General features: G+C 38.0%; 2 protein-coding genes across 2 annotated transcripts in view; one reads left to right on the top strand and one right to left on the bottom strand.

The window, feature by feature from the left end:
- PLCZ1 (phospholipase C zeta 1) overlaps positions 1–2,864 on the bottom strand; it is a gene marked incomplete at both ends in the record, with an annotated part of 56,228 nt that extends 53,364 nt beyond the window's left edge. The window contains one exon of the mRNA XM_082310189.1: positions 2,700–2,864. Within this exon, the coding sequence (XP_082166315.1) occupies positions 2,700–2,864 (165 nt within the window). The remainder of the gene's footprint in view (positions 1–2,699) is intronic.
- Positions 2,865–3,824: 960 nt separating this feature from the next.
- CAPZA3 (capping actin protein of muscle Z-line subunit alpha 3) lies at positions 3,825–4,718 on the top strand (the record flags this gene model as incomplete). Its single annotated transcript, XM_082310188.1, has 1 exon — positions 3,825–4,718. One exon carries the CDS (start codon positions 3,825–3,827, stop codon positions 4,716–4,718), a length of 894 nt encoding a protein of 297 aa, XP_082166314.1.
- Positions 4,719–19,928: the final 15,210 nt, after the last annotated feature.

Here is a 19,928-nt window from a genome sequence, read left to right as displayed (position 1 = left end):
GAGAAACTTTGGAAATTTACTGACAAAATTACTCACAAAAATAATAAATAAATGGCAATTCATTGCCTCATTGGTTATCACTGTAAGCTGACCGAAATTCATAATTGTTGGCTCCTTAAACTGAGACTACAAAAGAGGTTAAATTTCAGCATCTAATAACATGGCACCTACTGTGGTTATTAAAGCTTCCCCAAAAGTGTCCAGAAACATAAAATGGCTTACTTGAGCTTTGGCTGCTCTTTGATAAATACTTTTGGTTACTTCTAAATTAGATTAGTTTGACACCATAAAAACTAAAAGCCTAATGGTACATTACAAGCTTCTTCCTATGGAGTACATTTCCTACTAAGAGATGTCTGACTAAGCACAACAACAAAAGTAAAAATACATTAGATAACCAAAACAAGTACAAAAGTAAATTTCATGAGGAGTTCTAGCCAAAAATTTTACAAATCAGTACTTAAGTATATTTCCTTTGAGTTTGTGCAAGAAAATTGTAATGATCATTTTTAACAAAAATCACCAGCAAGAAAGTAATTCAGTGCAAATGCTAATAATATGTATTTCATTACTGCTTGAGACATCCCACATCTAAGGTTGACATCCTCAATCCAATCTTTAACATCTTTAAGAAAACTGCAAATTTACTCATAAGTGATAAATAGAAAAAGAAAATACCAAGTTATTTTGGAATTAAACAATCTATCAGGATTCGGGAGTCGTTCACTTAGGTATTGGCACAAAGTGAAGCTGGGCAAAAAAAATAATTTTTCTATCTATCATCTCAGTTGCCTCTTGATGAAATACAGGCGATAACACTACACAGGAGAACTTCTCAAATTAAAGTTATGAAAATCATGTCGATATAAAAAAAAAAAGATTGTTGTAAAATTTTTGTTAGTAGATTTTTATTATTGTGATTTTTATTAATGCATATCAATCTTTGCTATTCAGAAAAGAAGAATCTTGACAAAGACTTAGTCTTCAGAGGAATTACACGAGAATGTATTATTCCTTAAAAATCTTAATGTTCATAATTCTGATATTACTCAAAGGAGCATTACAATAAAATAAATTCAAAGAGAATAGACAAGAAAAAAGCAGATTATTCTTTAAAAACTATGTTTTCTATAAAATTGATTTTGTCATATATAACCATTCGGTTAACTGTTGATGTATAGTTACTTACAATGATGCCAGGAAGATTTCCTTCCGGGCTGCTTTGCATTTTTATGCACTATTATAATGATGAACAATTTGAGCCCCAAAACTATTGAAAAGACTCAAATCTCTCTCAAATAGCAAAGAATATCTAACAGCCTGCTACAAATAACTAGATCAGACTGTTGAGTATATTATATTGTTAAATACAACTAGATCAGACTTGTTCTATGCAGGTCACTTCCTCAAATAATTATTCTCTTCTCTTCCGACAACTGATCATCTCTCTCAAATTTCTGTCAGAAAGAAAGGTAGGTGGAAAATACAGGAAACAATGAGAAATAGTTTCAAGTTCTCATGAGATTCTCAAGGTTGGCAATTCTCTCAACGCAGTGCAAGTTCAAAAACCACAGGCAGCCTCTTTAACATGGGTTGAGTTCATGCTGCCGGTTTTACCTTGGCTTGATAAGGCAGAGAACAATGAGAGAGGAACAAGACAGAGGAAATCCTAATGCCTTCCCTCTGCCTGCCTGCCTGCCTGCCTGTCAGCATGACATGGCCTAAAAGTTTCTGACTTGCCATAGTTAATTCTCCTCCATTGAATCTGGACAGAATCAGCCAGCTGGTTACAAAATTCTCAAAGAAATCATATACATATATATATATATGTAGCCACTTGGCTTCATTCCCTTAGGAAAACAGCTTTACCGAACAACTATTTTTTGTAAAAAAAAATGAGCTAAAAGGAAAAATCATACATCTTTTGAGTAATTACTAGAGGGGACCTGAAGAACATGAAATCCCAATATGTCCAAAGGCACTCAGTTTTGCAGTATTTGCTCACTGGGACTGCAGCCACTTGATGGTAGTTTGCTTACCTACATTAAATTCACTTATTAGTAAGTTCAATTTCTAGCTGCATCATGTAACCTTCATAGAAATCTCTTAAATGTTGCCATATCTCAAGGCCACATCCTTCCCCAGGGGTTATAGTGCAATTCATATCCATTCAGGCACACGTCTTAAATACTTCAAACGAGAGGTGTAGCGGAAAATTGAATGAACAAGTGTGCTGAATCTATGTTGACCTGAAGCCTAAGCAGATCAGACAACTCCATATTGTCCTCCTGGCAAAAAGATTTTTAGGAAGTCACTGTAATGGCTGTGCCCAGCATCAAACAGGTATGTCTGGGCACATTAGCTTGATCACAGAAGCAACTGCATGGGATGAAACCAGAATACTTTAATTTTTCCCAAGTTAGGCCTTGTTAGAAAAAAAATTTGGGAATCAAGACCTACATATTTTCCATTACCCTACACTATTTTGGTTTGGTGAAGAGATGATGGTAATGCAACCACTCAGTCATCTATTTTAAACAGAAACAAAAGACCTGAACAAGGCAAATAAATTGCTGATTTAGCAGACCCTATTAGCATGACGTTCACTTCTCAAAAATTTTAAAAAGTCAGCAAATATAAGGCACTTCTGTAACTGGACTTCTAAATGTATTTAATTGCTTAACATACATATTCCTCACCTTGAAAACATGTTTTACGTGTGCGAAATCAAAAGGCATTTGCAGTTTTTCAAGCAGCTTCATTGTGCTGTCTAAATCAATCTTCCCAGTCCTGAACTCATTCTGAATGATGGACAAAAACCACGTACGAGAGATCAGGTTAAGGAAACTTCTGGCCCATGCCATTGCCTTTTAATAGGGGGAAGAGGGGAAGCAGTTCAATTTTTTTAAACCTAAAAAGCTTGCACTTTGCTTTTCTCATAATCTAGAACATCCTTGTCTTCTGATTTCTGATAATGCAGCAGGCTCTTACGCACGCAGGAAGACATTTTTGCTCTGCGCCCAGAGACTCTGAGGGCAAAGGTGACAAAAGGGGCCAGAGAAAGAGAAGGGGAGGGTGTGAAGGAAAACAAGAGGTGGTCAGGGTGAAGAAAGAGGCACAGTGAGAGGAGGGAAATGTGGGGAGGCCGAGGGGATTCAGCAGCTGTGGGGAATGGCGGGAAGAGGAGTGCCAACAACAAGCAGCAATGAGGTGAGGGCGCCCAGCACTGTGCCCACTGAACCAGTCTCAACCAGCCCCAGCTGGACCAGGCCAGACCAGACTGGACTGGCTGCTCCACCCCTCCCCTGCCACCCAGCTGCATCCATGCACAGGTCAGGCCCAGACCTGGGGGGAAAGGGGCACACAGGGGGAGGTCACACAGGGGCAGTTGTCTCAGGGCAGGGTGAGAAGAGGAGGAGGTAGAGCAGCAAAAGGAGGAGGAGGTAGAGCAGAAGGAGGATATCTGTTCTCCTCCATGGCGGCTCTGCATCGCCTGCTCTGGTCTCTTCACTGCGGTGGCATTGGCAGTGTTCGGCAGGACATCACCTCAGCTTGCTCCAGTTCCCGGCAGGGCCCTTCCCCTACCCTCGCACCCCCGTGCCCCTGCCGGGAGGGCACAGCCCCCGCGCTTGGCCCCCCACCAGCGCTGCCCCGGGTGCCACTGTGAGGTCACAAACTGCGGGCCCCCAGCGCAGGCCCCTTCCCGCCACCGCTCGCCCCCACCCGTGCTGCCATCTTGTGCCTTTTCCCTCCAGCACGAAGCGGCCCACGTGCCCTCCCCTCACCTGCAGTCTCCCGCCCTTTGGATAGCCCTCATCCCCAGCATGTGTGCGAGGCAGGAGCTGCACGAGCCAGAGAAGGTGCCTCTCCTTTGTGGCCTGCTGCGCCAGTCCCCTCCTGGGGAGTTTGGCCAGGTTGTCCGAGATCTCTCTGCTCTGGTCCAAGATGACAAGCTGGTGAGGCAGGAGGCTGCCCGTGTAGGGGCCTGTCACAACAAGAACAACTTCACCCCCGTCCAAATAAACGGGCGCACTGTGCTACTGACCCACTACAATGACCTAGGGGGAAACCGCTTCTTTGACCCTCAGGACAAATTCTCTTTTGAGTTTGACCACCTGCGTGGGGTCACCAGCAAACCCCAGCTGCATGGTGTGATGCTAGATGAGGGGGAGCTGTGGCGAGAGGCCCTCCACAAGGGCTTGAAGGCCTACATGAGCTGCCACTTCCCTGTAGGGAACTGCTGTGTGTTCAAAAAAAGCCTGGGGAAGAGGCAGATGTTTGTGGCCTGCATTGAGGCTCATCAGTACCAGCCTTCAAATCATTGGAACAGCCTTTGGAAGTCAGACTGGACTTTTGCCCTGACTCCATTCACCACTCAAGTTACAGGGATCTTTCTCCTCCAGATACACTACTTCAAAGATTCCAACCTCCATGTAACTGTCAGCAAGTCTGTGAGTGAGACTCTAAACGTGATAGACCAAAGACAGTTTGCCACAGATTTTGTGAAATTTGTGAAAGCTGAGGACACCAAGTTTCATATTGCCATTCTGGAAAACATTCAGACTTTGTCAGACGATATATGGGGAAAAAATCTGCGGAGGAGACTCCCTGTTACTCGCACTTTTATGAACTGGAATAAACTATTGAATGATCAGCATCTGAACACCAATGTCTCCAATACAGAAATGCCTCCATGCTTACTGAAACACACTATTTGATATGGTGGCCTAAATAAAAAAAAAAAAAAAAAGAGGGAAGAAAAAGACAAAACAGGGGTGTTTCATTGATTTATTTCTGGATTACTCAGAAGAGTGCAGAAACTGTCATCAGTCAATCACCACTTTGAAAATAATTCAGGTCTGTAGTGACTGAAAATAATTTGCTGTGTTTTTTTATTTTCTTCATGTACTTTTCAACTGTAATGGTCACTGTCAAAGGCAGTACAGTGCTACAGGTGAACCAGCAAGCAAACTCTTACTTTCCTTTGTAATTTTACCCAATATTACATTTACTTATGTAACTTCATACTATATGTAGCATTGGTTATAAGGAAATTGGTAAGGTAGGTTAGCAAAGATATTGAGGCATTATTTCTAGATTTTTTCATTGATACTGAAAGCCAGGAAATTCAGCCTTCAGGCTTTACTTGTGCATACCTCTCTGTATGCACAAGAGACATCCCTAACAGAGTCACATGAACAAAGGGAGATCAGTACACAGAAGGAATAAATTTCTTATAGCTAGTGCAGAAGATATTTCAGACTGACCAGGGATGTATGCTGGGTGTTGCAGAATAAAGCAATGCTACTTCCCTTCTCCCACTGCTTATTACAAATGCCAAAGGAATGTATGTGATTTTGCTTTACTTTCAAACAATAACAGTGATGCTTTCCTAACATGTTTATTGCAATAAATGAAATGCCTACCACACTTGCTGTTTTCTGTTAACATACCTTTTAATTAGAGTTTTATTAGAAACAAAGTTTAATTTCAAGCAGTAATGCAAACACTAAACTTTCTAAAAATATTGATGTAAACATTTAAACATTATTCTTATAAATACTAGATGGTTTTAATGTAAGCATAAGATTTTGGTTTTGTTCATCACTGCTGGTGGCAATTACATTGTCACATGGGTTGAACATGCCCTTTTGTAAATACTGACCAGTGCCTTTATAGCTTCAGTGCTCAGACTAGCCATGATTGCTTTCATTGTCTTTGTTTTAAAATGTGGTAAAGAACTATGCATGTTTATGGTTTTGGGGATAATCAACATTGTGTGAAAATGCCATCTTCAGATTACTCTTCTGATGCAAAATGAAGATTTTGCATTTATACTCACACCTGATTTGGGAGGTTCCTTACCCTATACATCTGGATATGATAATTAATTACACAGAGAAACCAATAATGAGAAGGTGTCTAGTATAAAACCCATCATTCTACATCATTGTATTTTGTTGATGACAATGTCATATGCTCAATTTTTATTTATAAGCATACTAATTTACAAAGCCTTATTGCAGAAGACAAGGTTGTAGTGTTGCCAATATTTGAATGAAACTGAAATAAATGAAATAAATAGTTCATTTGATATATACTGAATTTCTTCAGATTTGCATTGACTAGAGCACATTTTTCATCTGGTTGTTCATCTTTATGGTCACTCAGCACAAAGATTACGGGAGTGTTGTACTAATTTATGTGCAGAAAGGTGCTCATCACACAGGGTTTCCTTCCTGCAAGCAGAAAGCAGACTGCTGCCATTGTAACAATGTCCCTTGACAATGCCTTTTACAGATGCCCATTTGTTAGAGAATCTGCACCATGCACTTGAAGAGGGAGAAGGATGGAGCATGGAGAGCATTTTCTGTGCTCTCTTTCAGTTCTTCACAGAAAGCTGCATTACCTATGGGTCATTCTCTTTTCACCCCACAGCTGCTACCGAGATCCGTCCAACACCAATCCAGCCCTTTTCGTGCCTATGTTGCTTCTGGAGACTATTCAATGAGCAAGCAGCTGTCTACATGGTATTTATTTGAATATGTGATTATTTCTTCATTGAAAATAAGAGTAATTTTATTTAAAATGTTATGCAACCCGGGGCTGCTATAATGAAGATGGCCTGTTGTGAGTGTAGTTCATGTCTGCAGTACAGAATAATAGATGAAATTTTGGACATAAATTTAACAGCTAACAGAAACAGGGACATAGCACTAGAAATTCTGGATTGTGAAAAAAGCACTTTATTCAAACACAAATATTGAATATGAACTAACAATAAGGAACAGTAGGGAACAATGGAAAAGACTAAGCAGTTATATGACTTTCAGTTTCAATATTTATTCCACCAGATCAATCCCTTATGAGACGCAAATATATGACATTTTGCAATATACTGTTCTGTTCTGTAGAATTAAATTCTCTGTTATTTAAAATGCAGTTTCTATATGGCAAAACTGTGACAAGGAGGGCAATAATAAAAACATTTAATATTGTAGGATTAGGTAATTCTCCTGTCTTCCCTATCAGTCTACCTTTATGAACTTCCCATTTTCCTTCAATTTCCTTTCTATAAAAGAGGGAATCTGTGATACCAGAATCTGCAACAAAAGCTGCTCAGAGGGATGAAGTTTTGGCAGAGTAAATGTTCTGATCTGGCTGAAAATGCTTCCTCATTTTTTGCAAGGCCTATGAAATTAATCTGGAAAAGGTAATTACAATACAGGCTTTGTCAATTTTCCCTCTACATTCTCTATGATGGACTTGGATTTTTTTTTTCTTTTTGAAAGTTGAAACATGGGGAGGAATAAACATTATGAGAAGAAAGTGAAGGTTTACAACTCCACTGAAAACTTTACTGAACTTTTAGACATACAGTTTTGTGACTGTCATCTGAATATGTTTGAGATTTAGTTGCAACTTCTTACTCTTTTTCCTATACCAGAAATTTTTTGTTGTATAGGGAATACATTCCAACTCACATTATCTTTATTCCTAAAATCTCCCTCCTTTTCTGTCTACTGCTTTGAAAGTCATTCACATTCTTATAGCTGCCAGTGAATCCATCTCTTTTTATTGGCATGAGTACCCCATATTTTAAGAAAAGAAATGAAGAACAGGCATATATAACTCAAACAAAAAAATAAGTTGTCAAACTGTGTCTTACAATAGGTTTCTACTGCAGCCAGGAGTATAGCATATCTAGAATTGAAGCTATATCTACCTATTTACAATCACAACTGTCTACTGTTAAAGACTTGCTTTGTGCCCACAAAAATACATTATCATCAAGTATCTTTCTGCAATATGCTTCCAATACTGCTTTCTCCTTCTTCTTATCTTTGGTTGTTACTGAGTGGCCATGGTTATTTATCTCAAGGAGAAGATCACCTACTCTATCAGTTCAGAACATTTACACGATGAGATGTAATTTTCTTTCAAAATAAAATGTGAATTTTGTTGAAACTCTGCTCCTCCTTCTACAGGCTCGCAGACTTACTGGAATCATAAAGGTGGTACAAATGTACCTCAGCCAAATTGGCTCAAATGTTTGGTTTCTGAAAATAATTTTGTATCTACCATTAATTGTTACTGCAAAGAAAATTATAATTTTTATTACACCAGTAACATTAGAGCTTAGCTTGGACTTTATTGTCAGCTTCCAGCTGCATTAAAATTGGAAGAAAATCAACACTTGATATTAGTATTTGGATTGAATATTTGATGTTCACATTATAATGTTTTCTTCATGTTTTGCTAGTATTGCAGCAGGTGGAAAACCTATCAAAATGAGAACACAGCAAAAAAAGTTTCATCATTTCATTTTCAAATCTATGTGTTGAATTAAAAGCAACTTTCTTTGTACTTTCAGAATAGATAGACAAATCTTTAACAGGCACTAAAGACTCAAGTTATCTGCTGGCAGAAAGCAAGGTCTATCAATACTCCTTGTCATTGGAAGAAATCATGGTTTGCCCCTTACATTCTCTGAAAGTGGTACTAATTCTTTCTTTGCTTCATTCACGGAATGAAAAAGACAATATTGTAAAACACCTCTACTTGTATGTTTTCCAGGCTGTAGTTTGTATGAAAATCTCCACTGTATTCCTTACTCCCTACTCCTTATCAAGTTGTGGAGAAGAAAGGAAAACAGGATTTTGAAACAGAGGAAATAAAAGTGAAGGAAATAACAAAGAAATTCTGTCAAGCGTATTGTCTCTCACTGATTTCAAATAATCAATGCATTAATGCTCCAGTTATAGTAAGACCAAATTCAAGGATTATTTTCCCTTCTACAGTAAGAATGGTTTAATATGTTCAACAAATCTGAAAAAGTGGATTTATTACATTCCAAGTGCGAGATATTTTCCAAGTGTGTATGTCAGTATGCCACTCTTACACAAATAGTGGATTTTGTAATCCTTTTTCATGAAAGCTTTGGAGTTGCTAAAAATGTGGAGCGGTTGCAAAAAGTCACTATTTCAAAAATTAACTATTATGAACTATTCAAAGCATAGTATCCTGGGATTCTCCAAAGTTACAAGAGGTATTTGTTATAGTAAAACTTAGGAATTGCCACCATACAAAACTGAGGGAATAAGAGACTTAATAATAGTTAAAACAGATGACCCATGTTATATTAAGTCATTTATGCAGCAGATTATCTTTGAAAGGAACAGGAACTACTACGCATCCTTAAATTAATACCCAGAAAATATCCTGAGATTGTGGGATCCTAATAATAGGATCTGTTTGGTTTTGGTGGGGTTTTTTTTATATCATTGTTCATATAACACATTTGGAAGAAAAGGGACTGTGGGTCTCAGTTTTATTCTAGGTGTAGGTATAGGCCTTTCAGTCCTGAATCCTTATACATAATTGAAGGTTTGTATTTCTTATTTGCATACTAAGGAACATATCAACTCTTATATCCAATGCTTCTTAAATAGCATTCATAACTGCTGTGTTGGTAACAAGAGCAGCTGAGAGCCTTTCTAAATATTCTTCCAGAACCAGAAGGCTAAAAATTTAAAGTCTGTATGGCAATAATCATAACCATCTTTTCAAAGTATGCTGACAGTGATAAAATACTCGATTTTTAAAACAGACCTTTATAAGGGCTCTACCTATGTATCCCACCAGAATTGCTTGAGACAGATGTCTCTCCTTAGGGGAATGGAAGCCCAGTGTCTACTATGACATTAGAGGAGAACTAGCAACCTGGAACAGAAGGGATAAGGGAAAGTGCATAAGTGGGGGCATGTTGAAGAAAAATGTGAATAAGGCACATTCACAATTGGAGAAAGGAAGAAAAAAGAGACCAGTATTATAATTCCACTGTTCTGGAACTTGAGGAGACTGTCCAGAAGAGTAGGACTGAAATCTCAGCTCCCCCCACTGCCTTTTCTTCCTTAACTTTGGGGGAAGTCACATGGATCTAGATTCACAGAGATTTCAAATCAGTATTCTGGTACATGCGATCTTGAGTCTTTCTGTGCCCAGGAAAGCTAACAGTTCTTCCTGGTCTCATAGGCATCCTATGAGAATGCATTAAAATGATGAATAAATAATACAATAGTTGGCTCTTAATAACTAAGATAGGGAATAATTTAGTTATATGTGATATGTGTGCAAAGTAACCATGATCCCAAATGAAACTCTCATAGTTAATACAAGTTGGTTTCACAAAACGAAAAAGCATTAAGAAACAGGAAATTTTCTATCCTGATTGAAATTTAGAATTACAAACCTACATCCTCAAGCACACTGCTGTGTTCTCATGTATGACACCTTTCTTTACCAGCAAAGCTTCACAATCTACCTACACAGATCACAGATCAGTGCACCAGCCCTTGCAAGCCTACCGCTACTTAGGTATGCTCATCTCAAGCTTCACTGGCAGGGAGCTCATGTTTCAGGTAGGAACAGCCCTCAGGGGCAGACTGGTGGTAAAGCAAGGGATCAAAAGTCTTTGCTTATTCAATTATTCATTGTTTATTCTTAAACATATATTGTTTATTCTTAAACACAGGAAGTCTAGCGGCCCGGGGAAGACAAGAAGACATTGAGTACAGTGCTGCTCATGTAATTTCATTGTTATCTGACTTCTGAGACATAGTCTGTCCACCGAGGAGTTAGACTTTAACCAAAAAGCATGCTGCAGGCCATACTAAGTCCTATATACATAAAGAAGATGAAAATATGAGTTTGTGTTCATAGTCATGCATGTTCATGACTGGAGACTGTCACAGTGGCCCATTCTGACGTTAGTCCTCCAGTCATTCTGCATGGTGGACTACTACATGGCGGACTGCTCATTTCCTATGGCTCATTTTTTGCCCACACTTCTTTCCCTTGGAAGTGAACGTGTAGTTTGGGGTTCCATGCTGACAGGGGGTTGGGACAGGACTGGGGAATGTATCCAGATCTGGGAATTCACTGGCTGAAAGAGTCTTGAGTTCCTCAAAGGATTAAGAAAAATATATACTCACCCTGCAAGCCACTTCTCTTTGAGTGGGGAATTGACAGCTAAGACTCCTAGAGAGTGGTTTCAGTGGAAAAAACTATGTTTCAATAAATGTCTTTGGTTTCAGATAGAAATACCTTTTGTCTGGAATGAGATAATCAAAAGGAAGGTGAAGATGTATGAATTATTAGGGTTTTGGTTTTTTTTTTTACCTTGTAGAGTTTGGTTTTTTTTTTTATCTTGCACTGAAGATACCATTAAGACAATGCCCTCTGAGAAGCTCACCACTCAGAAGTCAGACTCACAGAGTGAGAAACAGAAACTCTTGTATATGCCTTTAACAGCTGTGTTGTCCTGTCTGTATCATGAAGTAATTAGGACTCCATTGATCTTGAAACAAGTGCCATAGACAACTTACCTTTAAAACCAGGTATATTCCAAGTCACAAAGTTTTCTTATGCTATCTTTCTTGCTTTCTAGCATTCAACAGATGAGAAAAAGCATTTTTTGTTTCTAATGCGTATGAGTTCATTAGTAAATATCTTCTGCAAATCCCTGTGATTATTTCTGAGAAAAACATTTTTGCCAGTTCACTGAAGATATATTAATTTTACTTAAGAACTTTATTTCACACAAGACTTCCCATTTGCAACTTACTTTTAATTATATCCTCATTAGAGACAGATATGAGAAGAACAGCTTATTTCAAGTATTTATTATTCATTCTTATATTGTTAATGAATTAATGCCTGAAGTGCATCTGCAGTAAAAAGTCACCTTCTTGTTCATCAGTTTTGCATGTCCATAAAATAAATGTGATTGTTTCAGGTACTGTATTGCATAGATTCAGTACCATTGCTTTCCATACATAACATCTACATGCAAATTTATTCTGTTGTTCTTTCTTAAATAATTAACATTATCTGCTAATATATTCTTGCTCAGACCAGTTCCTCTAGTAATCATAATCGAGTGTGCAGTATGTATTCACTAAGCATCTATAGTTCCATTCTTTCTCTTCCCATCAAAAGGTCATTTTGAAGACACATCGACAACACGCTTTCTACGATCTGTAAGCCCTGCAAAAAACAAGCTGTAATTTCAGCCTCTGGGCTGTAGTTCCATATGCCTAAAACCATTACAAAACATGGATTTAGCTGAAGCCAATGAAAAGCATAATTAACATTTTGGTATTCTGTGTGCAATAATGTATTTTCCATTATCAAAGTTACATAGGCTGCCAAATGTGTGATACAGATTATGGGACAAACTGTGCTTAAAATGCAGGTTTTTTCAAAACGTGTTTTGTCCTGTGAAGTATTCATGGGGAGAAAGAGAAGATTAAAATGCATAGGCTCTATTTTGCCTTCAGCTGTTTTCTGGCTCCTCTGTTTAAGTCCCAGTTCAACAAAGTACTTAATTGTTTGATTAATTATAATCATTTGACTATTTCCACTGGGAGGAATAGTATGATATAGGTACTATGATGCTACAGCTGGTTAAATTGGATCATACAAAGCTGAAGGACCTGATACAGAAGCTACAGATAGATAGCAGCAGAAAGTTTCCTTTCTTTTGACAGTGAACTTTAGACCAGCCTGGAGAAAGTTCCTACAGACCAATTTCCAGCCCTTTGCTCCAATCTATCTTGTAAATTAATTTACATTATCCTGCTCAATTTTGTTGTCTTAGTCTATGAAACATGTTGATTATGAAACAATTCATTTTCTTTAAATTAATACCACTATATCCAAAAATGGATTTAAAAGTCTAGAAGCTTCAGTAAATTAAATTATAAGCATTTATTTATTCTCTAGTCAAATACACAACAGTCAAGTGAAGCACCTATGCAGCCCATGGGTATTTAGGCTCTGAGCTATAGCAAGCTTACTCCCTGCAAGAATGTTAAATGTCTTCTTAATTCAAGGAGGTTCAGCTCTGTGTCTCATTCTTCCAGCGGAGTGCCCTTACAGCTACGTAGTGGACTGGCACTCAGAGGAAGCACACTCCACTACACCTGTAGTGTACCACAGAATGAGCAATTTGTGGGCATGAAAAGAGCAAGATCAACATAATTCATGACTTAGCTGGAAGGTAGCTGGAGAACTGCATCCTGATCACTTCTTCTGTACTGTGAAGGTATAAACCAAATTCTTTAAACTTTCCATACTGCTTTGTGGATTCAGTAGAGTATAATTCTTTTTAATGATGAGGTAATTGACCATCGTGTATTGGAAAGTAAATACATGAAAGACTGAGCTACTGAGATTCTGCAAGAGTGAGGGTTACTTATGTGTCTTCAGATAACAGGAGGGAGGGAAGAGATTAGGTGCAGAATGAAGGAGAAAAAAAACTCGGATTTTTGCCTACCATTAGCACCTTTATTTTAGACTTTGAGGTTATTTCCAGTACTTTTTAAAAAAAAAAAAACAAGATCAATTTTAAGAATTTCCTAGAGATATTTATAACTATTACAAGAATTTCTTTCAATTCTGCAAACACATAGGACCATACCAGAAGAGGTCAAAGCATTTGAAACTTTACCCCTGTAACCGAATAGGTAATTCCAATGTCTATCTTCTTTTGATCTTGACACAATATTTTTATAAGCAAAAAGTTGGAGTGGAAACAAAAAGAAGTCAATATATTTATCATAAAATTCTGTGTTCAAAAGTCACTCTGATGCTTCTGTTCCTGTTTCATTAAACCCCTCATAGGCAGCATAATCCTGATAATTTTAACTCCCTAGAAGAATATTCTCTATTTCATTTTCTTCTAAAAGACCAAATTATTAACTATGTCATACTGTAAAAATGCCATCTAAAGATGGTATGATATGCTAAGTAGAAAGGAAATTGCCAGGGGCTGTAAGCTTTGGGTCAAAGGACAGCTGTGTGTAGCTCATTAGTATGATGAAGTAAAATCTGAAATTATATTAAATGTTTGTTTAAGATGTAATTAGTGAGGAATTTATGCATTTTCAAGTATTCCATACAGATCTGTAGTCTCATATCAACAGTAGCAGATATGCTTTCTTGGGTACATTAGTTGCCTCCTCCAGAGGCAGGAAAACAATGCAAAAGCCAAAATATATTGCTCAGCATTTGTTTGCTTTTACACTTTTTGCCACTTCTCTCTTTTCTCAGCTGCGCAGCCCTGACTGCCAAATTATGATTTCACAGGAGAGCTCAACTCAGCCTGTCCTCTTTCCTTTCTGCCTTTAGATACCTGAAGAAAATTCAAATAAAAGCTGAATTAGCCTCATGACTGTGGACCATGTAGGCCAAAAGTCAGCTTCCAGGTTGGTGTGACATGAGTACTAAGTACCTCAAAGGCTGTTTCTCAGGTGCACAAGCTAAATGTTAAATGGTCTGTTTGCTCTGACTGGTCAAAAGGAGAATAAAGACTTCTTCACACATGAGACTTCACACATGACAGAAGGACTTACTGGTTTTGATGTCAGGGAAGCTGTCATGAAATAGGAGATTCCACTTTTCCCTTGGGAAGTTGGTCTTAATGCCTTTCTCCCCCCAAGTACACAGTGCGTGACCTGTGCTGCACGCTCAGTTTGGTGGTTCCCCCACTACCCAGAGCTCTGGGCAACCACCGCTTCCCCTCTTTAAAGCAAACTCTGGATGCAGAGCTTCAGACCAAGCAGTAAAAGCTCTCCTTCAGTGTGTTAGGGGGAAAGGATGAAGATCCTGTTTTCCAGTGGCACATGGAAAGGAAAGAGGGTTTGGCAAGCAGTCCAGTGAATGCAAGCACCCACACAAAAAAAGAAAAGGAAGACACAAAAAAATCTAAGTATGGGGTCGGGGGGGAAAGAGTGCTTGTTCTTAGAGTACAGTAGTGCCTGACCCGTTTCTGTAAAAAGACAGAGAATACAATAGATGCAAGACTGATGTACTTCTATTAGACTGTCAAAATAAGGGCTAGTGAATCCTGAAAGCAAAAAACCTTAAAGGACAAGAACATTTCAGAATGGTTAGAATAAATATGGTGTCCTCTAGATGGTATTGTGCTTAAATAAGAACAATGCACAAAAATAATTCAATGACACCTATTACCTGCATGTTTTAAATAAAAAGAAGGAACAATATTTCCCATCCAGCATATAGCCATTATTTAGAGTGAACAACTGCAGATAGTTGCAGTATTAAAACAAAACCTATATGACCAATGGCTTACTAATGTCAAAAGACATGTTAGCTAAATATAGTGCATTAAAAGACAACCCTGTTGCATTAAGTATTAGAATTAGTCCATTAAAAATGTCGTTTTACAGTTAGATCAATTTTGGATATTTTCATCAAGGTTCAGCTACTCCATTTTATACCAGGTGAAAACCTGGGCTCAGGATTTTACTACTAGTGTGGCAAGTACTGATTGCTGTCTGGATTTTGGACAGTAGCTTCTACCAAGTAAGAATCACCTATCCATTTGGTATGAAATCCATCTAAAATCTTTGCACAATAGATCTTGGTACTGGGATGTCAAAATGCCAACCAGCGTAGTTCTTGAAACAGATTCATTACTGCTCTGTCAGAAGAGCTAAGACCCAGGCTAATGAGATTACATGCAATATGGAGCTACTGCAGCTAGACTGATTTTAGAATTCCTGATGTATTTCTGATAGAATCCCCAGCTGTGCTGCATAGTATAACTACACGGGCATTGACGTTGCTACCTCAGGGGTCACTGCAAATGCGTTGTGGCCATAGGACAGGACAGACTTGCCATTAGAAAATATATTTTCGGGGAGGAAAAAAAGGCTATATATATATATAAAACATAAAGCGTATGTGTGCATATATATATATAAAAACCATAAAGAGTGTATATATATATATACACACATACTTTGAGATGAAAGAGAGCCAATAAAATTAGGAGAGCTAAAAATCATAAAAGGGCTAAGCTTTAATTTACATACAAGATGCAAGCTGTAGTCACTTATTCAATGTTTAATGTCATATCATTGAAGATTCATCCTATGCAGATTTCACATAATCCTCACGAGAAATAAGGTTGCAGTGAATGGCATATTTGAGGAATTATTGAAAAATAAACGTATCTAAGCAAGATGAAGCTGAGTACACTGGGTACATCTATAGCACTCTACACATTTCAGCATAATCAAACTTTTCCTTTGAAAGAAAATTTAATGATCTGAAAATAATTGGTTGACAGCTAAACTTTTTCCCTGGTTGCCAAATAGATTTACAAATACACAGTTTAGAAATACTGATTTAGCTACTGTATCTAATATAATTACAGAACATTGAAGCTTTACAAGCAGCATTTCTTGGTGTCTGCATACTTTTTAAAAAAACAGCAATACTATGTTTTCAGAATAACAGCCTTTGAAAATACTGTCTGATCACTTAAAACATTGGACTTAAACATTTTTGATCACAGATTACTGTAAATACCACTAACACCAGAGTTACTATATATAAACTTACTATGCCTCATGATAAGAATCTATTCCACATTAAAATACTCCCATATTTAATCTGTTTATAAAAAGACATCACTTATACAAATAAGAGGAGCCTTAGAAATAATATTTTATTTAACTTTTAATTGTTATTTATATTAAAAGAATATGTAAATGCCTCAATCATGACAAATCGTGTGAAATATCACTAAGAGTGAGTATCTGTTCCAAAAAGATTCCAGACTGAGTAAAGGCTTATGTATGATTTTTGTAGCTATGACAATGCCCATTTAGAAACCTAGACAGAAGGAATATAAATATTTATTAAAGACATGTTTATCCTGCTTATAATAGTATTGCATATTCTCATAAATTCCCAGGAAGAAACTGTACTTGTACCAACACCATGCATCTTCTACCCTGCATCCATCCTATAGGAAGCCACATCCTAATGAATTAATGTAATGATAGAGAAATACTTGCAATTACATACACAGACCTCTCAAAATAAAAATTAATAAGTAAAATGCAATTTGGCCTCTTGAGCAAGGACAAACAGCATCAGAAAAATCAGTTTCCACCCATGAGGGGAATAAAATTGTAACAAGTCATAATTCAGTCTTAGGTGGGAGAAGCAGTAAGCCCCTGGAGAGAGAATGAAGCCAGCCCAGAGCGACAAGGTGCAGTTAATAGCAGAGCACTGGCATCCAACAGAGAAGAGCTGCTCCCCAAGACATGCGTTCCACATCACGTGGACCGGCTATGCGCTGTCACATGACAGAGGAGGAGACATCTGACTGTCAGGAGACACAGCGGCCAAAAGCAGCCTGCCCTTGTTAGAGCACTTTAACTGGCCTCCCTTGAGGGGTACTTGGGAAAGAGCACAGCCTGAAAAACAATAGGGAGGTCTTCAGACAGCCCATCGTTACTGAGCAGATTGCTTCCAAGTTTATGAAGAATCTCCCTTGAAATTACATCTACATGCCACTGAAAGCACGCGGATAATCCCTCCTTTGTTTTTGCTGCTCCTGTGATAGCAAGCCACACAGCCTAGAGAAACAGGAATTAACTGTATTACAATGCAGAGTGGTAAAAAGCTTGTGAAGGATAAAAGAGGGAAGACCAGGGACAAGGAGTTAAAAAAATGGGACTTGGATAAGGGCTGGAGGCAAATGGATTCTGTAGTCAGCAGACTTGCCCATAGCTCCCGAATATTATTCTGGTTTTTGCATGTAGCTCAACTTTGAATTTATTCTACTGTTTGCATATAGCTCTGAAATTCAATGCCAAACTATAACCTCCTAGCTTATGGGTAGCTCTCCGCATGTCAATTTGCTATGACCTTTTGCTTCGTTTACTGAAGTGACAGACATTTGCACTCTGTAGCTAAATGATCCACTCTTGTGCATGAAAGAAGTATAGACGTTGTTTCAGATTTCAGAATTCTTGTTTTGGTCAGTTTGCTCTTTGAAAATTACATTTAAATTTTCTATTTAAAGAACAATAGATTGAAAGCAAAGCACTAAGATATTTAAGTATTCATACTTTCTGATACATACTTTAACTGCACAATCATACATTAGTTATTTTCAGCTTGCTTGGCTGGTGTGTTGGTTCTTTGCTTTGCATAAGAGTTCTGTTTCATTCATTACCTTGTTTCATGCCCTTGGATAAATTGAGGATATAATTTAAATTTTCTCTTATTTCAACATGAAACATGTTAAGACAAAAGAAGAAAGAAGTTTATTTTGAGGTGGGCTATTTTTAAAATAGATGAAACAGAGCGCTATTGCCGTATAGAACGCAAAACAGAATAGTACAATTTAGTAGCCCTGACTTCATCAGCAGACTATCAGCCCCAATTCACTATACTTAACTGTTCACCTTATGTCTTTGCACAAGTACTTGAATGGCCACTGCAAATTCTCATTTCTGTCATCAATTAAATGAAACATTCTGGATGCAAAAGAGAGGCGGTTAAACCATTAGACCTTCAGTGACATACGCTCTTAGCTTTTCAGTTACTGGATGTTTGTTCCCAGTTTCAAGAAGATGGACTATGTTTCAGGAAATAGAGTCTGTTCTCATGTAAGCTGAAGGACCTCGCTTTTTCTGCATATCCTGCTCTCTCTTCAAAAAGATTTATTACAAAAGGTGTAGAAATTCTAATGTGGTTCCCTGAAAATTTAGATTCCCTGAAGGCAAACTCTGCAATGTAAAGCCTCACTCTTGCACTGGTGTCTTATCACACAAATCCCTAAAAGTTGCTGCAGATCTCCACTGGGGTCTGCATTAGAGCGCACAGGATTGTGGCCTAACCACAAAGAGGAATCTTCTGCTGTACTGACTGCTGCTTTGGCTAACCCAGGAAAATCTATATTTCCACTAGAGATTAAAATAAAAAGCATGCTAAGACTGAAATGTCTAATCTACATAGTGTTAAAAGCACACATAAACTTCATAGATTGTTAGGTCATGTACCAGAGCAGAGGAGCAATAACTTAACTCTTCTGTTTTAAACAGGTGGGCTAAGTAAAAGGAATTAATCACTACAATGCTCCTTGTTATTACTTCCAAATATATTCATTTAGGGGTAGGGAGGGAAGGAAATAGAGATTAAATTTCACTCGTTGTCCAGCATAGCATTCTCTGGGCAAAAACTGTCACAAAGAAACCCAGGGTACAGTCACTCACCAGGCCTTACTCTCTGCACTGCTGTGAAACGCACTCTGAACTGATCAGTAAGCTGGACACATTCACTTCGGCGTACCTCTCCTGCTTTGCCAGCTCCTAAAAGGGGAAGAAAATGCATGAACTCTAACCTCACCATCTCTTTCTGCTGCTATTTCTCTGCTGAGAAAGCAAGCAGGGAATAGTGAGTGCTAAGAGAACCTGTCGATGTGATTTGATGTGATATAGGATGTACAGCTGAAAAGACTCCGCTTGTGTTTAGTGAAAGGCCAGTAGTAATCAAGGCTCAGAATTTTTAAGGTAAGAATATATTAAAAACAATTGCTATAATTGCCGATTACCTTCACAAACTGAAGGTATGTGACCTTTATTTCATCTGCTCTTTTGTGATTAAGGATTGCTTATGCTCTTGTTGTTTGTGCAAGCAGAAAGCCACCTTCCCTTAAAATATCAAACAAGTGCTTATAAGAAGTTGACTAACTGACATAATTAATTCTCATTCTCCCTCAGGGCTAGAATATTGCAATTTGACTTACTTTGGCCTTGTGAGCCAGAAAGTACAGAGGGGTGTGGGGAAATCCTTAGAAACCTCCAGAACGTCATCTCAGGTTTTTTTTGCTTGTCGATATCTGAGAGACAGGAGTTTTTGTCTTTAGCAGGACTTGAATAATTAAAACATGATTTTAAACTAAAGGCTGAAAAGTTGGTACCCATGCTCATTTTGGGATCAACATTGGGAAGGAAGAAATTTAATCATTCCAACAGATGATACCCCAGAAGTCAATCCTTTGTTATTGAATTTCAGCCAATCACCAAACCTTTTGAACT

Source organism: Platalea leucorodia, assembly GCF_965183815.1.
Source record: "Platalea leucorodia genome assembly, chromosome: 4".
Taxonomy (NCBI): domain Eukaryota; kingdom Metazoa; phylum Chordata; class Aves; order Pelecaniformes; family Threskiornithidae; genus Platalea; species Platalea leucorodia.
Note: the sequence above shows the minus strand (reverse complement) of the source record. Positions and strands in the feature narration are given on the sequence as shown.